The 20736-nt window shown below is 42.3% G+C and overlaps 1 protein-coding gene across 1 annotated transcript in view; it reads left to right on the plus strand.

Moving 5' to 3' along the window:
- LOC140728836 (WD repeat-containing protein 70) overlaps positions 1-20736 on the plus strand; it is a 180087-nt gene that overhangs the window by 10083 nt on the left and 149268 nt on the right. Inside the window, exons 3-5 of the mRNA XM_073047832.1 lie at positions 169-252; positions 11189-11285; positions 11772-11970. Coding sequence (XP_072903933.1) covers positions 169-252; positions 11189-11285; positions 11772-11970 — 380 coding nt within the window. The remainder of the gene's footprint in view (positions 1-168; positions 253-11188; positions 11286-11771; positions 11971-20736) is intronic.

The raw sequence follows: 20736 nt of genomic DNA on the forward strand, positions 1-20736 counted from the left end.
AATATTTGGAATGAAGTCATTGAGCTATTGTGGTTAGATAATGGAGTGATAAGGTGCCAGAGGGTGACATTTTGTTCATAGCTGTCATTTGTTTGAGCTGTTGCCCTGGCAAGCTGTGTTGTTAATGTTTTAAATTCCATACTCTTAAAGCAATTGTATTCTTCCCAGGAAAGAAAGCTAGGACCTTTGACTTGGAGGCCATATTTGAACAGACACGTCGGACTGCCATTGAGAGGAGCAGAAAAGTGTTGGGTAAGACTGCGGCTGGAATCTTGGGATCAGGCGAGGGCAGCAGGGAGGGAAACGTATCTAAGAGACAAGATATCATAGCCAGACACATGTTCCCTCACAGCCTTTGTCTGCTCTTCTCTCCCCTCTTGTCGCTTCTGTGTTATGGTACTTGTCCACACAACCCAGGAGATGCGAATTTCAGGGTTGTATGTGGTGACATCTATGTACTCTGATAATAAATTTTAATTCCACTTTGATTTTGGCATTGTCTTTCCCTTCTCATCACCAAGGGACCCAATAAATCTTTCAAGGTGATGGAAGTGACTTTGCATTTTGAATTTTGTTCACTGCATTGGTACTGGCAGTGTGACCTCCTCCACACCAGAGAAAGTAAGCACAGATTAAGGATCACTTTGTTGAACTTGTTTTCTGTCCATAGCAGTGATAGTGACCTTCTGCTGCTTTGTTTCACTGTCTCAATCCTTAATGTGTGTGACATTCTGCACTGTCATGATCAATCAGAAACAGAATTTGGCTGAATATCACACACAAAATGCTGGAGGAACTCAGCGGTCCAAGCAGCAACTATGGAAAAGAGTGAACAGTCGATGTTTCGAAATGACAGCAGAGCAGCAATGGCATGAGTTTCTAGAATAATGAGTAAGGTGCAGGATAGATGTATTCCAAAAATGAAGAAATACTTAAATAGCAAAATTGTACAACTGTGGCTGACAAGGGAAGTCAAAACTAATGTAAAGCAAAAGACAGGACAGAAAACAAAAAAAAATAGTGGCAAGACGGAGGATTGGGAAACCTAAAACCTTACAGGGAACATCTAAAAGACTCATGAGGAGGGAAGAGATGAAATATGAAAGCAAGCTAGCAGTCAATATCAAAGTGGATAGTAAAAGCTTTTTAAAGTATGTAAAAAAATAAAAGAAAGATGAGAGTGGATATAGGACTGCTAGAAAATGAGGTTGGAGAAATAATAACGGGGGACAAGGAAATGGCAAATGAACTAAATGAGTATTTGGCATCAATCTTCATTGTGGAAGACACTATCAGTGTGCCAGATGGTGAAAAGTGTGTGAAAGACCTAAGGGTACATAAGTCACCTGAGCCACTTGGACTACACCCTAGGGTTCTGAAAGAGGTAGCTTTAGAGATTGTGAAAACATTAGTAATTATGTCTCAAAGATCACTGGACTCTGGCATGGTGCCAGAGGACTGGAAAATTGCAGATGTCACTCCACTCGTTAAGAAAGGCAGAAGGCAGCAGAAAGGAAGTTATAGACCAGTTAGCTTGACCTCAGTGGTTAGGAAGATGTTGGGGTTAATTGTTAAGGATATGAGGTTATGGAGTATTTGGTGACACAGGACCAGATAAGTCAAGGTCAGCATGCTTTCCTCAAGGGAAAATCCTGTCTGACAAACCTGTTGGAATTCTTTGAGGAGATTACACATCGTAAAGATAAAAGGAATGCAGTGGATGTTGTATATTTGGACATTCAGAAGGCGTTTGACAATGTGCCACACATGAGGCTGCTTACCAAGTTAAAAGCCCATAGTATTACAGGAAAATTACTGGCACAGTTAGAGCATTGGCTGATTGGTGAGAGACAATGAGTGGGAATAAAAGGATCCTTTTCTGATTGGCTGCTGGTGACTAGTGATGTTCCGCAGGGATCGGTGTTGGGACTGCTTTTATGTTGTATATCAATGATATACAATGGTTTAAAAAGGAGAGGAATTTTTCAGCAGTCTTCTAAATCGAAGCAAGAGGCAGAGAAGAAGTAAAGGCATCTCGGAGAGAAGCCATTTTTAAAAACTGATCAGGGAAAAAAGGCTAGACTGCTCAGGCGCATGACATAGCGCACCAAAGGTTTTTAAAAAAGATCGCCATATACAGCAGCCAATGTCGTAGCGGCCATCGTTGGAGTGGACTGAGTCAGAGTGGGACGGCTTTGGCTCAACAGGCTTCAGCGTGAACAGGCTGAGGGTAGGCTACGGTAAGTTTTGTTTGTTTAGAGTAGAGAGAATGCCAGGCAGGATATTGGAGTGCTCCTCTTAAATGATATGGGAAATCAGGGAGACCTCTGGTATCCCTGACAATGGCACCTGCAAGAAGTGCATCCAGCTGCATCTCCTAACAAAGCACGTTAGGGAACTGGAGCAGGAGTTGGATGACCTCCGTATCATTCGGGAGAATGAGGAGTTTATAGATAGTAGCTACAGGGAAGCAGGTACGCCAAAGGAGCAGCACATAGGTAATTGGGTTACCGTAAGGCAAGGGAAGGAGAAAGGGCAGGCAGAGCAGGGCTCCCCTGTGGCCATTCCCCTCAACAACAACTATACTGATTTGGATACTGTTGGGGGGGATAACTGGGACAAGTTGCGGAAGCTGTATCTCTGGCACAGGCTGGTTCTGCAGTGCAGAAGGGAGGGGGAAAGAAGAGGAGAGTGGTAGTGATAAGGGACTCGATAGTTAGAGGTACAGACTGGAGGTTCTGTGGTCGCTACAGAGACTCCCAGATGGTTTGTTGCCTCCCGGGTGCCAGGGTCAGGGATGTCTCTGATCACATGCACAGCATTCTGAAATGGGAGGGTGAGCAGCCAGATGTCATGGTATACATCGGTACCAATGACGTAGGAAGAAAGAGTGAGGAGGTCCTGAACAGTGAGTATAGAGAGCTTGGCAGGACCTCGAGAGTGGTAATCTCAGGATTGCTACCTGTGCCACGTGCCAGTGAGGGTAAGAATAGGATGCTCTGGAGGATGAACGCATGGCTGAGGAACTGGTGTAGGGGGCAGGGTTTCAGATTTCAGGATCATTGGGATGTCTTCTGGGGCAGGTGGGACCTGTACAAGAGAGACTGGTTACACCTGCACTACAGGGGGACCAATATCTGTGCAGGGAGGTTTGTTAGTGCTATTGGGGGGGGGGGGGGGGTGTTTAAACTAGATTTGCAGGGAGATGGTAACCAGAGTGACAGAGTAGATAGTGCAGCAGGGGTGAAAATAAATGATAAAGTTTCATGCAAAGTCACAAATAGAAGGGTTGTGTGTGGTGGTAATAATCTTCTGAGGTGTGTCTATTTCAATGCGTGGAGTATTGTGGGGAAGGCTGATGAGCTGAGGGCGTGGATGGACACGTGGAATTATGACATTGTAGCCATTAGTGAAACTTGGCTACAGGAGGGGTAGGACTGGCAGATTAATGTTCCAGGGTTCCAATGTTTCAGACGTGATAGAGGCAGAGGGATGAAGGGTGGGGGGGTGGTGGCATTGCTAGTCAGGGAAAATGTTACAGCAGTGCTCAGGCAGGACAGATTAGAGGGCTTGTCTACCGAGGCCATATGGGTGGAGCTGAGAAACAGGAAAGGTATGACCAAATTAATGGGGTTGTATTACAAACTACCCAATAGTCAGTGAGAATTGGAGGAGCAAATCTGCAGAGAGGTAGCAGACAACTGCAGGAAACATAAAGTTGTGGTAGTAGGGGATTTTAATTTTGATTGGGACTCCCATACTGTTAAAGTCTAGACGGGTTAGAGTTTGTAAAATATGTCAGGAAAGTCTTCTAAATCAATATATAGAGGTTCTGACTAGAGAGGATGCAATATTAGATCTCCTATTAGGAAACGAGTTAGGGCAGGTGACGGAAGTGTGTGTAGGGGAACACTTTGGTTCCAGTGATCATAACACCATTAGTTTCAACTTGATCATGGATAAAGATAGATCTGGTCCTCAGGTTGAGGTTCTAAACTGGAAAAAGGCCAAATTTGATTAAATGAGAAAGGATCTAAAAAGCATGGATTGGGACAGGTAGTTCTCTGGCAAGGATGTCGTTGGTAAGTGGGAGGCTTTCAAAGGAGAATTTTTGAGAGTGCAAAGTTTGTATGTTTGTGCATGAAGGTTGGTTTGCAGGTGTAAAAGGTTATCAAGAAGGTAAATAAAGGTCAGATGAGTCCACATTTCAGCTAGTTTTCGGAAAAAACGGGTGTCGAGTTCTCCGTGCTAAAGATGAAAACGACCATCCTGATTGTTATCAGCGAAAGGTGCAAAAGCCAGCATCTGTGATGGTATGGGGGATGCATCAGTGCCCACGGTATGGGTGAGTTGCATGTATGTGAAGGTACCATTGACTCTGAGGCATATATTAGGATTTTGGAGAGACATATGTTGCCATCAAGGCAATGTCTCTTCCCGGGATGTCCATGCTTATTTCAGCTGGACAATGCCAGACCACATTCTGCACGGGCTACAACAGCGTGGCTTTGTAGGCACAGAGTGCATGTGCTTGACTGGCCTGCTGCCAGTCCAGATCTATCTCCTATTGAAAATGTATGGCGCATCATGAAGAGGAGAATCAGACCTAGGAGACCACGGACTGTTGAGCATCTGAAGTCTTATATCAAGCAAGAATGGACAAAATTTCCAATTGCAAATCTACTATTAGTATCCTCAGTTTCAAAACGATTAAAAAGTGTTATTAAAAGGAAAGGTGATGTAACACAATGGTAAACATGCCTCTGTCCCAACTTTTGTTGAGTGTGTTGCAGCCATCAGATTCTAAATTTGTGTATATTTACAAAATACAATTAAGTTGGTCAGTAAAACTACTGAAAATCTTTTCTTTGTATTTTTGTCAGTTAAATAAAGGTTCATGTGAATTAACATATCACAGATTTTTGTTTTTATTGCATTTTGGAAAATATCCCAACTTTTCTGGAAATGGGGTTTGTAGATGGATGAGCAGAGGGGTAATTTGGAAGCTAAATAAATAAATAGATAGATAGATAGATAGATAAATAAATAAAATTCCTACTTTGTAAATATCTAAAAAAGTGTATCTAAAAAAGATAAATCAAATTTATCCACTAGCTAAGTAAAAGACATTAAACATTCCCTGTAAACAAATCCAAAAAAGTTATTATTCCTTTGGTTTTCCAAATTAAAAAAGCCTGATCTAAAATTGATGGTTTAAAAAAAATAGTTATGATATATTTTACTAGAAAGGACAAAATTATTTAATTGAAAAAAATCTGTGAAACTGAAACCAAATTTTTAATGTATGTTTAATAATAGGATTAAGGTCTTGTCTACCAAACTTAGAGAGCAGAAAGCAAAGAGGAGCTCTCAGTAAAGAGGCCAAGGAATACCCCTTCACCGAGTTTTTCTCCAATTCCACCCATAAAGGACAGTCATATATGTCTGAATAATGAATCCAACAGGTAATAATATCAAATATTAATTGCCCAGTAGTACAGTCTAAGATTTGGCAAAGCCATACCACCGTCTTTTTTTTAATTTCTGCAATAAAGGTTTACTCAATCTAGGATTTTTATTGTTCCAAATATAAGATAAAATTTTAGAGTCTGTTCTGTCAAAGAACTGTTTAGGAATAAATGAAGGAACTACTTGAAATATATATAAGAATTTCGGTAGAACTATCATTTTAATAGCATTAATTCGACCAATTAATGATAGCGTCATAGGAGACCATTTAGAAAGTGTTTGTTGGGTATAATCGATTATTGGAAGAAAATTATATTTATACAGATCTTTAAAATTCTTAGTAATTTTAATACCAACATAAGTAAATTGATTTTTAGCAATACTAAAAGGTAATTGCTCATACTGATCCAAATGATTATTAATGGGAAAAAACTCACTTTTGTATAAATTTAACTTGTATCCAGAAAAACTACTAAATTCAGAAAATATGGATAACATAGAAGGAATAGATTTCTTAGGATCCGAAATGTAGACAAACAAGTCATCTGCATACAACAAAATCTTATGCATTTTATCCCCCATCTTAATACCCTGAATGCTATTGGAATTCCGAAGAGTCTATTTCCTGTTGTAATCTGTGGTCCACCTCCTGGCCACAATTCAGTTATGGCCACAACATCATACCTGATAATCTGTAATAGTGCAACAAGATCATCCACCTTATTTCGTGTACTCCATGCATTGAGATATAACACTTTGAGTGCTGCATTTGCTCTTCTTTTTGATTCTGCATCCCAAATGCACTGATACTCACCCTGCTGGCTGCAATTATTTCCTATCATCTGCCTGCCCTTCCTGACAGTCAGACTGCACGCTATCTTTGCTTTTTTACCATCCGTCTTATCTTGAATCCCTTTACTCCGGTTCCAACCCCCCTGCCAAATTAGTTTAAACCATCCCCAACAACACTAACAAAGCTGCCAGCATCTTTCTGATCCAGTGTAATGGCCCTCCATACCAGACAGTTATGCAACCAGACAAATTGATCTTCACAGTACATCTGTAGAACGCAACGCTAGTTTGGGAAACGCCTCATTCTCCATCTGGGCATGCTGCCACCTGCAAGACTCAATATCAAGTCTCCAACTTAATTAAACACACTCTTGAGTCACAGAGTAGTACAGTGCAGATATAAGCCCTTCACCTCATCTTGGGTACTAGGGTATTTGCATCCTGGATGATTGTCTCCTGGTCATTTGTGTCCCTGGACATTTGCATCTGTTTTTTTTGCGTCCTGGTCATTTGCGTCCCACGGTAACAAACCCCATGTTATATATACTAAGCCTCTTATCTCAGCTCAAAAAGCAATCATCTAATCAGTTAGGATAATTGTAGGCAAATGAGAGGTGCCTTGTTTGCGACTGAGCTACTTATAAACAAACCCCCGCATGTTTCCTATTACAATTTGGCTTTAAATTTACTTTTTTTCCAGAAACTAAGGTATGTCACAGTTCTTGAAATCAAGCAAAGGTGGAAATATACTTGTTGATGACGGAAGTTATATCTATCACTATCATAAGAAAAATGCTGCGGGCATGAAAACTTACTGGAAATGTGTGGTACGATTCTGCAAAGCAAGAGTTCATACTGAGAGCAATGAAATAACAAAACGAATTAATGAGCATAACCATGGTTCTTCTACTGCTGCAATTAGAGCAAAAGAATCAATTTTAGAGTTAATCAGATGACACGTTTAAAATTTGACCACAAATCTATTATCAACTGTACTGCATCCATGTCCAAGATGGTACATTCAATATTCCCCGTGTTTTTGCTCTTCTACCCAATAAGACTAAAGAAACATATGACCACCTATTCGCTCTTTTGTTGCAGACTTTCCCTCAACTTAATCCCAAATTAGTGCTGACGGATTTTGAACTAGGAGCAAGAAAGAGTGTAGCAGAAACATATCCTAATGCAACAATAAGCTCGTGTATTTTCCTTTTGTCAAAAGCTATCTTTAAGAAAATATGCAGCCTTGGTTTAAGACAATGGTATAACGAAGATCAAGAATTCAATTTAAAAATTAGGTGTTCCTCTGCATTAGCTTTCCTTCCAGTAAATGATGTGGTAGCCGGCTTTTTGGATCTGAGTGAAGATCACGACTTACCTCCCGAATTCATCACATACTTTGAAGTTACATACATTGGCCAAGCAAGAGGTACAAGTGGACACAGGATTGCAGTAACCTTTTCCATTGCATCTTGGAATGTTCATGATCAAACAATGAACGACTTGCCTAGATCTAACAATAGTTTAGAGGGGTGGCATAATGCTATCCAGAAATCAATTACTTGTCAACACCCTTCTGTTTGGAAATTAATTGATGCGTTGAAGGAAGAGGAAGCTATGGCCACAAAAAAAAAATTGACTACCAATGAGGGATTATTGTCCAACCAAGAAATAAGAATAGCAATAAGCACCTTCAATCATTAATTGCACGTTACAATCCTGAGGACAAATTAAGTTTCTTACAAGGGGTTGCCCACAACATGCATACTTTTTAAGTTTAGACTTATAAATTCAATTTTTAATCAATAAAATGTATGCTACAAACCTTTTTTTAATTAATAAAACTTATATCTTTTATGAAATACACATATATTGGTATGGAAATGTTCAGGACACAAAGATATAAAAATAAAAAAATATATCTAATATGAAATATACATATATTTGAACACAAATATCTGGGACGCAAAAAAAATGTCCAGGGACGCCAATGACCGAGACGCTTTTGACCGGGACACAGTTGTCCACGACGCAATTGCCCTGTCACCCTCATCTTGTCTGTGCCAGCCTGCTTTTCTGCCTACTCTGATCTAACTGCATCCAGACTTTTCTAAACGGGGAGAAAATCCAAAAATCTGAGATGCAAAGGGACTTGGGAGTCCTTGTGCAGAACACCCAAATGGTTGGTTTGTAGGTTGAGTTGGTGGTGAGAAAGGCAAATGCAATGTTATCTTTCATTTCAAGAGGTCTAAAATACAAGAGCAGGGATGTGATGCTGAGGCTTTATAAGGCACTGGTGAGGCATCACCTTGAGTATTAACAGTTTGGGCTCCTCATCTGAGAAGAGATGTGCTGGCATTGGAGAGGATCCAGGGGAGGTTCACAAGGATGATTCCAGGAATGAAAGGTTTAGCATGCAAGGAACGTTTGATGGCTGTGGGTCTGTACTCGCTGGAATTTAGAAGGATGGGGGGGAATCTCAGTGAAACCTTTCAAATGTTAAAAAACCTAGATAGAGTAGATGTGGAAAGGATGTTTCCCATGGTGGGAGAGTCTAGGACAAGAGGGCACAGCCTCAAGATAGCGGGCGTCCATTCAAAACAGAGATGCTGAGAAATTTCTTTAGCCTGAGGGTAGTGAATTTGTGGAATTTGTTGTCACGTGTAGCTGTGGAGGCCAGGTAGTTGGATGTATTTAAGACAGAGATTGATAGATTCTTGATTGGACATGGCATAAAAGGTTACGGGGAGAAAGCTGGGAAATGGGGTTGAGGAGGAAAATAAAAGGATCAGCCATGATTCAATGGTGGAGCAGACTCGATGGGCCAAATGGCCTAACTCTGCTCCTGTATCTTATGGACCAGAGCCCCCCGTATCACTCTCATCCAGGTATCTAATCAAACTTCTCTTTAATGTTACAATTGAACCAGTATCTACCACTTCGATTGGCTGCTTGTTCCAAATTCTCAGCCCCCTCTGAGTGAAGCAGTTGCCAATCAGAATCTCAAATATTTTGCTTTTCACCTAAACCTATGTCTTCTCATTGCATCTCACCAATCCTCAGTGGAAAAATCCTGCTTGTATTTACCCTAATTGTACCCCTCATAATTTTGTATACCTTTATTAAATCTCCTCTCATTCTGCTGTGCTCAGGGAGTAAAATCCTAACCTATTCAACTTTTCCTTATAACTCAGGTCCTCAAGTCCTGGTAACATTTCTGTAAATTCTCTTTGAACTCTTTCAATGTTGTTGACATCTTTCATGTAGGCAGGTGACCAGAATTGTGCACAAAACTCTAAATTTGGCCTCACTAATGTCTTATATAACTTCAACTTAACATCTCAGCTTCTGTACTCAACACTTTGATCTATGAAAGCTAATGTGCCAAAAGTTCTCTATCTGCCTATGACATGATTTTCAAAGAATTAGGGATTTGTATTCCCCAAATCCTCAGTTCTACTGCATCTATGGTTTCCTATCATTCACTGTTTGTCTTTTAGTTCCTTGCATAGATCTTCAAGTGGACCAATTCTGTATCTTGCTATCTTCTTGCTCTTAATATTAGCTAGAAAAACCCTTGGGATTCTCTTTCACATTGTCTACCAGAGCAAATTTATGTTCTCTTTTAGCCCTGCTGTCATTTTTCTTTTCAGTGTTCCCTTGCATCTTCCTCGAGTCTCTCATTTGTGCCTGCCTGCCTATAACTGCTATGCACCTCCTTAATTTTCTTAAGTAGGGCCTCAATTTCTATCAAAAACTAAGGTTCCTTAAACCTGTTAGCCTCACCTTTTATTCTAACATAGATCCAAAGTATTCTCCCGATGACACCTCTGTCATCAGCCCCTCTTATTCTCTGAGAGGAAATCCGGTATGAAACTTTGTCCAGTTGGGAAATGGAGCTCAAATTCTATATTTGTCAGGGAACTGGATAATTTTTGTCCACCATCATTTTGGCTCAATTTTTCCTTTTTTAAATTTTTGTCCATTAAACATAGAACATAGAAATTTACAGCACATTATTGGCCCTTTGGCCCACAATATTGTGCCGACCATGTAACCTACTCTAGAGACTGCCTAGAATTTCTGTAGTGCATAGCCCCTTATTTTTCTAAGCTCCATGTACCTATCTAAGAAGCTTTCAAAAGATCCTATTCTATCTGCACCACCGCCGCTGGCAGTGCATTCCATGCACCCACAACTCTCTGTGTGAAAAACTTACCCTTGACATCCCCTCGGTACCTATTTTCAAACACCATAAAACAATGCCCCCTCATGTTAGCCATTTCAGCACTGGGAAAAAGCCTCTAACTGTCCACACAATCAAAGTCTCTCATCATTTTATACACCTCTATCAGGTCACCTCTCATCGTCCGTCGCTCCAAGGAGAAAAGTCCAAGTACACTCAACCTATTCTCATAAGGTATGCCCTCCAATCCAGACAACATCCTTGTAAATCTCCTCTGCACTCTCTCTATATTATCCACATCCTTCCTGTAGTGAGGTGACTAGAACTGAACACAGTACTCCAAGTGAGGTCTGACCAAGGTCTTATATAGCTGTAACATTACCTCACAGCTCTTGAACTCAATCCCATGGTTGATGAATGCCAACACACCATACGCCTTCTTAACAACTTAAGTCAAATATGATCTTGACTTGGAAGTATATTGCTAGTTCTTTATGGTTGAGTCAAAATTCTGTAACTGCCTACCTGACAGCTGAACATGCAGTTGGACTGCAGCAGTAGTCTACAACCACCATCTCTAAGGTGATAACAATGGGTGATAAATTCCATCCTTACTGGAGTCACACAGGTCATGAAAGTTAATAGATAAAATAAAGTCCTCTGTGCCATTTTACTCCTGACATTGAATGTCAAAGTACTTGTTGCCTTATCTGAACTTCTAATATTTTCCATCATTATTAGAGAAGGAGCAGACTGCGGCAGAATCTCTTCAGTCAACACCCTGCACTGGGAAATTAAGCACCCCAACCAGGAAAGAGCATCCTGAAGCCATTGATAGGTAAGAGGTTATTACCAACCCCTTGTTCCTATGGATAACAAAGTGCTAGGGGCCCTCCCTACCCATCACTACAGATATAGTCCGGCATGGATATTATGCTTTATGGAGCACTTAGGGCACTGGGCAGTTTGAATATTCAGATAAGTATGTTTATAGCTTGGTTGTTGAATGGACCTGTTATACATTAAAAGGTGAACTCTTAATTTACCCTGTCATGGTTCTTGCACTTTATTTGCTCACCTGCACTATATTTTTGTTATAACTGTAAAGTTATATTTTGTATTCTGTTATTGTTTTTCCTTTTGTACGAGCTCAACATCTTTGTGTTAGGAATTAGACAGTCAGTTGTACAGCAAGGAAACAGGCCCTTTGCCCCAAATGGTCCAGATCAGCTGTCTAAAACAAAGCTTTTTACTTTATCTCAGTGCATTTGACAACAGTAAACCAACACATTATCAATTACTGATTGTTACTTGTCTCTGAAAGGTCACCTGTTGAAGATGAAAGTGAACATGAAGACAGTGATAGTTCAAGCAGCGATCTGATCGGTCCTCCAGTACCTTCCTCATTATCTAGATTGGCAATCAAGGAGCAAGCGAATGTTGCAGACCGCCCTACATCGAGTGACAAACTGCAGGGGGACACAGACGAAGAGGAGGAGGAAGATGATGATGATGATGACGATGTAAGTGTTTTTCAGTTCTATTTCAGTGAATTGCACTAAGGTGGGCAAGTATTCAAAATACTAACCAGTCTGTAGAATTAAAGCTGAACTACCAAGTATGGGTAGGCAATTGGCTTTGAAGCAGGAAGCAGGGATCAGTGATATGTAGTCGTTTGTAACACTGATGGCTGATGAACTGTGGCGTTTGCCAGAAATTGGTTGTTTTGTTCCTTGATATGCGCTAATGACTGATACATGGCTGCAGAAAGCATGAAGATGCGGCAAAGAGTGAGGAGAAGAAAATAAGATGAAAAAATACTTTTAATTGGTGAGGACAGATTTTATTTCTTGGAGAGCTGGAATGCTTTTTCTCAAAGGACAGAAGAATCAAGGTCTTTTCACATTTCTTAAGGCAGAAGTAGGCAGATTTTAAGCATGGGGATGGAAGGTTACCTTGGGAAGATGAGAATGTGAAGTTGAGATAGTAATTAGATCAGCCATGAGGTTGAGTCTTGGCAGAGGAGTATTGTGTGTTGAAGGGGAGGTGATGTTTCTGTTTGCACAGTATAGCACAATAAGCATACAAGTGGCTGGTGAAGTTTAATAGAGGAATTTGTGAAGTAATGTATGAAAGATTGAGGAGAAACTAAATGATACAGGTCTAAATATGTGTAAGTTCAGGGTCTAAGTATATAGGTTGATCTTCTTTTCCAGCTGTCCATTAGAATCCAATGACAATGTCAACTCCTTTAACGGTGAGATCTTTGATGACTATATAGTTCTATCCTGGACCCCCAAGTTCTGTTGCTGGTGGGGCATGTATATGTGGTGTTAGTGATGGCAACCATGGCTGCATTTCTCCAGGCTTTCTTCTGCTGTCTTCTGCTTGTTCTTTCCCTCTCCAGAATACGAACCCCGTCCCTACACAGCTGTCGCCAAGTGTTATGGTCATAAGCAACATCTTTCAGGTCCTCAAGTCTGATCTTGCACTTCCTTAAAGCATTCTTCATCTGATCCTTATAGTGCTTCTTCAGCCCTCCAGCTGACAGTCGACCATAATGTAGCTGGCCGTATAACACTCTGCAGGGTAGCCAACATGGGGGCATCCTTATCACGTGCCCCAGCCACTGCAGCAGACACTGGGGTGATCATGGCCTCAATACTTCTGCAGTTAGTCTTCACAAGTATTTCAGTGTGAGGCAACCACTCACGCCAGCAAATTCCCAGGATGCACTGAAGGCAGCTTATGTGGAAACACTCCAAGGACTTGATGTGATGGCTGTAGGTTACCCAAGCTTCACAGCTATAAAGGAGGGTGATGACACAGACTGCTTGGTATACCAAGTCAAGTCACTTTTATTGTCATTTCGACCATAACTGCTGGTACAATACATAGTAAAAATGAGACAACGTTTTTCAGGACCATGGTGTTACATGACACAGTACAAAAACTAGACTGAACTACGTAAAAAAAAAACAACACAGAGAAAAAAACAACTACACTAGACTACAGACCTACCCAGGACTGCATAAAGTGCACAAAACAGTGTAGGCATTACAATAAATAATAAACAGGACAATAGGGCAGTAAGGTGTCAGTCCAGGTTCTTGGAATTGAGGAGTCTGATAGCTTGGGGGAAGAAACTGTTACATAGTCTGGTCGTGAGAGCCCGAATGCTTCGGAGCCTTTTTCCAGACGGCAGGAGGGAGAAGAGATTGTATGAGGGGTGCGTGGGGTCCTTCATAATGCTGTTTCCTTTGCGGATGCAGCGTGTAGTGTAAATGTCCATGATGGCAGGAAGAGAGACCCTGATGATCTTCTCAGCTGATCTCACTATCTGCTGCAGGGTCTTGCGATCCAAGATGGTGCAATTTCCGAACCAGGCAGTGATGCAGCTGTTCAGGATACTCTCAATACAACCCCTGTAGAATGTGATGAGAATGGGATGTGGGAGATGGACTTTCCTCAGCCTTTGCAGAAAGTAGAGACGCTGCTGGGCTTTCTTTGCTATGGAGCTGGTGTTAAGGGGCTAGGTGAGATTCTCCACTAGGTGAACACCAAGAAATTTGGTGAACATCAAGAAATACAGCGACCTTTGTGGAGGGACAAAGGCTCCTGTTCTGAAAGACTCTACACCGAAGTCTCCCAAAGACAGCTGATGCCTGTTTAATGTGGCTGTGGATGTTATTGTCAATACCACTATCCTCAGAGAGAATGCTCCCTAGATATTTGAAAGATGGCACTACTGACAGCTTTTCATCACCAACAGTGAAGGCAAACCACTTCTGTCTTGGTGGTATTGGCAGTCAGCCCCATCCTGCTGTACGCTGTCACCGCCACAGCAAGGACAGTCTGAAGATTCTCTGGAGTATGGGCCACAAGAACACAGTCATCTGCATACTGCAGCTCCAGGACCCATTCTCTACGGAGTTTGGTAGTTGCGTGGAGCCTCCTGATGTTAAAGAGGTTGCCATCTAATCTGACGTCCACTGCCACACTGCTGCTGTCCTCAATCTCATTGTGGAGAGGCTTGGTAACACATAAGAGGAAGTTGGTAAAGAGCACTGGCGCTAGCACACACCCCTGCCTCAACCCTGTGCATACAAGGAAGTCCTCCTATGGTCACCCGAGCAGTCATCCCATCATGGAACTGGCGGAGGATGTTAACAAATTCATTGGGACAACCAAACCTGAGGAGGACATCCCATAAGAGCTCTCCTTGCACAGTGTCGAATGCTTTGGAGAGGTCGACAAAGGCTATAAACAGGTCTTGATGTTGCTCCCAACACTTCTCATGAAGCTGCTGGGCTGTGAAGATCATGTCGATCGTGCTCCTTCCTAAATCCACGCTGCGATTCAGGCAGCATTGACCCGGTGATGTTGCTGATGAGCCTCTGAAGCATCACCTTAGCCAGGACCTTTTCAGCAACAGAAAAGAGTGATATGCCCCTACTTTTGCCGCAGATGGTCTTGTCACCCTTGTTCTTATAAATGACAACAATGTTTGCATTTCTCCGTTGTTGTGGGATGTTCTCATCGTATGATTGTGGCCAAGCTCCATGTGAAAGTGCATCCCCCCTTGCGGCTGCAGAAACCCTATAAAAAGTGGCTAAATTGCAACCACCTGAGAAACATAGAAGCAAGAAGTGAGTTTCGATGAATCCTAGCTGAGAAACTAAGGGAGCTGGAACCTTGTCTGAGTTCAGAAAATACCATGAAACAACAATGGACCTATATCAGCTCTGCGCTCTATGAGGCAGCGGCCCAATCGATTGGGCATAAGAGAAGAAACCACCAAGACTGGTTTGACGATAACTCAGATACTATCCACAACTTGCTTAAGGACATGCACAAAGCACACCGGGCAACTTCAGATAACCCTTCATCCATCGGCGGCAGGCAGCTCGGAGGAAAGTGCAAAAGGCAATATGGGCCATACAAAATGAGTGGTGGACTGAAAAGGCACATGAAATCCAGTCCTTTGCTGATAATAATGACATGCATAATTTTTACAATGTTGTCAAAACCATCTATGGCCCAATAAGTCAATGCGTTACTCCCCTGAAAACAGCAGATGGTCAAACACTTCTGAAGAATCAGAATACCATTCTGCTGAAGTGGACTGAGCATTTTAACACCCTGCTTAATCAGGATTCTGACGCAGACCCCACCATCCTGGATGAAATGCCTGAACTTCCTCTTATCTATGACCCCAGTCTACCACCAACCTTCCAGGAGATTCTATCAGCTGTCCATTCCCTTAAGAGCACACAGTCCCCGGCACTGAAATATCCCTGCTGAGTTACTGAAGAACAGAGGGTAATGTGTATGTGCACCCTCTACCAGTACATCACCAAAGCCTGGATGGATATAGGTTGATAAATCTTAGGAAACATGCCCCGATAGGCCGCACCTGTAACATGTCAACTCCTTTACGCTCTCACATTTATTCCACCAATTCCTTGCTTTGTGCCCTGGCCGCCAGCAAATAAAACAAGCTCTCTGGGACATCACAGCAGCTGCATCCACAGTAGCCACTTTTGAGCAGCTGAACTCATAATGCCTGCTGTATTCCTTCGCATCACACTTGCAAAACGCATATGCTAAAATGCAGCTCCCCTAACGAACATACATACTCCCCACTGTGGCGTCCTGAACCTTGGTAACCACCCTTCGCAACTGGTGGCTCCATCTCACAAATTAACACACAAGGTTTTGTCACTTACATAAACATACATGCACGCACACACCCCACTTTTATATCTACCAGTTCAGCTCTCCATGTTTGTGAAATCTTGTGTTACCGTGTACCACTGACCTGAACAGATCCAAGTGTGAGTGCTAATTTTTAAAAATGCCTATCATGTTGAAAATCACTCTACCAGTCCCTCCTCTTAGCCCTCCTGGACAAAAATAAATTTTTACTAGGAAAGGCCAAGCTAAAGGAGGATCTACTTAATTAGAGCAGCAAAAATATACATTCACGATCTGGGGACTGAGTGTAATGTATCTAAGTTTGCTGATGATACTGAATTAAGTGGAAAAGCAATTTGTGCAGAAGATATGGAGAGTTTGCAGAGATAGCTTGGGCCTATATCTAACCTGTAGATAAGTTAAGTGAGTGGGCAAGGACCTGGAAGGTGTAATACAAATTTGGTAAATGCGTAGTCATCCACTTTGGAAGGAAAAATAAAAGAGCAGATTATTATTTAAATTGTAAAAAATATCAGCATGCTTCTGTGCAAAGGGACTTGGGAGTTCTTGTGCATAAATCACAAGAGGTTGGTTTGCAGGACCCGCAGGCTATCAAGAAGGCAACTGGAATGTTGACCTTCATTGCTAGGGAGATTGAATTTACGAGCAGAAAGGTGATGCTGCAACTATACAGGGTACTGGTGAGACTGCACCTGGAGTACTGCGTGCAGTTCTGGTCTCCTTACTTGAAGAAGGATATACTGGCTTTGGAGGCAGTGCAGAGGAGCTTCACCAGGTTGATTCCAGAGATGAGGGGGTTAGACTATGAGGAGAGCCCCATGTTGGACCAGCTAGACTTTTTGATATTTATGTGCCAGACATCAAAGGACAATTTCATTGTTACAAAGTATGGACAATGCTTTATTTGAAACTAAATACAACATTCACAACTGATTCGCATCCAAACCACAGACATCCAAATGAATTTTAGGCTACGTTCACACTACATCAGATAAATCCGTAACCGAAGCTTTTTCTCTTCGTTTTTACCCTTCGTCCACACTTACGGATTCAAGCAACAATAAATATATGAGTGAGGCAGGGGTTTTTATAACAAACAAAATGTTTATTAAACACTGAAAAACAAACCCCCAAAAGTAAACAAACCACTCACGTAACCGGAAATCAGCTGCTTTGCGGCAGCTTAAACAGTTCTTAAAGTAATGAAGCTTAAACAGTTCTTAAAGCGATGTTGCAAAAACAGTTCTTCAAAGTAGTATTGCAAAAGTTCAAAATGCTTACAGTCCATTTAAGGGAGAGACTTTTTAAGACGATTTAAATTTTCTTTCACGTCGTGTTGTTGCAATTCCCATGAAGAATTTACGAAGGTGAAATGTAACGGCTTAAAGGCACTGACCTTCCCTTTACAACACTGTACTCAATCCTTTCTGCTATTCACAGGGATTAACATGAGCACAGTCAACGAATTCCTTCCGAATGAGGATCAAACAAGGTCGAACCTGTTTCACCGTCGAAATCAACTTTCCTCGATCTTTTAACTCCCGAACTCCGATCTTCACTCTCCACTGATTCTCAACTAGCAGTATTATAAAGAAACTGCTGGCAATGACCTTTTAAACTGTAGGCATTAAATAAAACTTCATCTTTCAACTAAACTGCGTCATAACATTAAATCATGCAGTGGCATGAAGTCAACATGGCAAATCCAGCCACGAACTGCCCCTCCTCACAGGGAGGGGTCCTCCTTTTATACCCTGTAAAAAAACCTGTCACATGACCTCTACTGGCGGGAAAATGACGTCGCTCCACCATCACAAGACCATTACCTCAAGTCCAGTATAGCTTCAACACCTGTCACGTGACAAGTACACCACTGTCACGTGTCACGGGTACGTAACAACACTAAAACAGCGTTTTCGTCCCCTGAAATCGGAGCTTTTCAGAAACGCTCTCCAAAGTGTGTAATTTTGAAAACGCCGCTTGGGCAGATCAGTGTGGACGGGGTAACCAGAGAAATCTGAAAACACTGTCTGATGGCAGCGTGCCATTTCATTGTTTTCCTGAACGCAACCTAACGATTTCAGAACAGACGGCAACGAGACTGAAGCCAGAAGAGTTAGAAGTTGTACTCACCAAATACTTTGACCCATAACTGACTGAATAAGTAAGTATACTCACTTGGCACTGCACTAACCCTAACCCTGCAATTGGCACTGGTAGCAATCCTCAGATTGCTATCCTGGAGGTCCTGTCCTTTAACTTGATGCCTAACTCCCTAAACTCACCTTTCAGGACCTCCTCACTCTTCCTACCCACGTCATTGGTCCCTACATGGACCACGACATCCGGCTGCTCACCCTCCCTCTTGAGAATACTGAGAACCCAATCCGGGATATCATGGACCCTGGCACCAGGGAGGCAACAGACCATCCGGGATCCTCGATCTCTTCCACAGAACCTCTTATCTGTCCCCCTAACTATCAAATCCCCACTATTGCTCTCTTTTTTTTCCCTCCTTCTGAGCTGAGGGTCCAGTCTCGGTGCCAGAGATGCAACCACTGCAACATGTCCCTGGTAGGTTGTCTCCACCAACAGTATCCAAAATGGTATACTTATTATTGATGGGAATGGCCACAGGGTGCTCTGCTCATTCTGTCTAATCCTCTTCTCTCTCCTGACAGTCACCCAGCTACCTGTCTCCTGACTCTTAGGGGTGACTATCTCCCTGTAACTCCTGTTTATTTCTTCCTCTGCCTCCCGAGTGATCCGGTTCATCCAGCTCCAGCTCTAGTTCCCTCACATGGTTTGTCAGGAGCTGCAGCTGGATGCACCTTTTACAGGTGTAGTCATCAGGGACAATTGTGCCCGCCCTGACTTCCCACATACTGCAAATGGAGCACTCAACTGCATTAAATGTTGCCTCCATTACCTGCTCCTAAGGTAATTAAATTAATTAAAGAAAATTGCCCGGCCTTACCTCACTTGGAGTGAAGCTCGTCCTCAGCCTCTGCTCGTTGAAGCCTCTCGAGCCAAAGCCTTCCTACTCTGTCTCCCTCTACTCTGTCGCCTGCTCTGTTAATCTGCTTGCTTTTAAAATTCTCCCACTGCCTCACAGGCCGACTTTCACACGCTTGCGCAGTCGTGCCCCGTTCAAAACCTCGCCTCTGCCTGTTCTCGCCGAAGCCTGTTGAGCCAAAGCCATCCCACTCTGCCTCAGTCCACTCCAATGATGGCCGCTGTATATGGTGGTCTTTTTTTTAAACCTTTGGCGTGCTACGTCACGCGCCTGCGCAGTCTTTTCCCCGATCAGTTAAAAAAGACGCTTCTCTCCGAGATGCCTTTACTTCTTCACTCTCCACCTCTTGCTTTGATTCATGTGAACCTCCTCTGAACCTTCTCCAATGCCAGCACATCTTTTCTAAGATGAGGGCCCCCAAACTGTTCTTAACATTCAAGGTGAGGCCCCATTGGTGCCTTATAAAGCCTCAGCATCACATCCTGCTCTTGTATTCTGGACCTCCTGTAATAAATGCTAACATTGGATTGGTTAACTAATAGAAAGCAGAGAGTTTGAGTACATGGCTGTTACTCTGGTTGGCAATCACTGGTGAACGGTGTGCCACAGGGGTTGGTGCTGGGCCCACAACTGTTCACGATATGCAGTAAAGATCTGGAAGAGGGGACCGAGTGTAGTATATCTAAGTTTGCTGATAATACCAAATTGAATGGAAAAGCAAATTGTGCAGAAGATACAGAAAGTCTGCAGAGAGATATAGATAGGTTAAGTGAGTGGGCAGGGGTCTGGTGGATGGAGTATAATGCTGGTAAATGCAAGGTCATCCACCTTGGTAGGAAAAATGAAAGATTATTATTTAAATAGTGAAAAATTGCAGCATGCTGCTGTGCAGAAGGACGTGGGAGTACTGGTGCATTAATCACAAAAGGTTGGTTTGCAGGTGCAGCAGATTATCAAGAAGGCAAATGGAATGTTGGCCATTGCTGGAGGGATTGAATTTAAGAGCAGGGAGGTTATGCTGGAACTGTACAGGGTACTGGTGAGGCCACACCTAGAGTACTGCATGCAGTTGTGGTCTCCTATATTGACTGTTCTGTTGTATATCTTACTGTACAAACTATTTATTGCAATTTACTATAATTTACACATTGCACATTCAGATGGAGACTTAATGTAAAGATTTTTACTCCTCATGTATGTGAAAGATATAAGAAATAAAGTCAGTTCAATTCAATCCAATTCCTTACTTGAGGAAGGATATACTGGCTTTGGAGGTGGTGCAGAGGAGGTTCACCAGGTTGATTCCAGAGATGAGGGGGTTAGACTATGAGGAGAGATTGAGTTAACTGGGATTGTACTCACTGGAATTTAGAAGAATGAGAGGAGAATTTATAGAAACATATAAGATTATGAAAGGGATAGATAAGATAGAGGCAGAAAAAGTTGTTTCCACTGGGAGGTGAGGCAAGAATGAGGAGATATTCCAGATTCAGGGGAGTAGATTTTAGAAGGGAGATGAGGAGGGGCTGCTTTTCCCAGAGTGTGGTGAATCTGT

The sequence above is a fragment of the Hemitrygon akajei genome, chromosome 6, assembly GCF_048418815.1.
Source record: "Hemitrygon akajei chromosome 6, sHemAka1.3, whole genome shotgun sequence".
Classification (NCBI taxonomy): Eukaryota; Metazoa; Chordata; class Chondrichthyes; order Myliobatiformes; family Dasyatidae; genus Hemitrygon; species Hemitrygon akajei.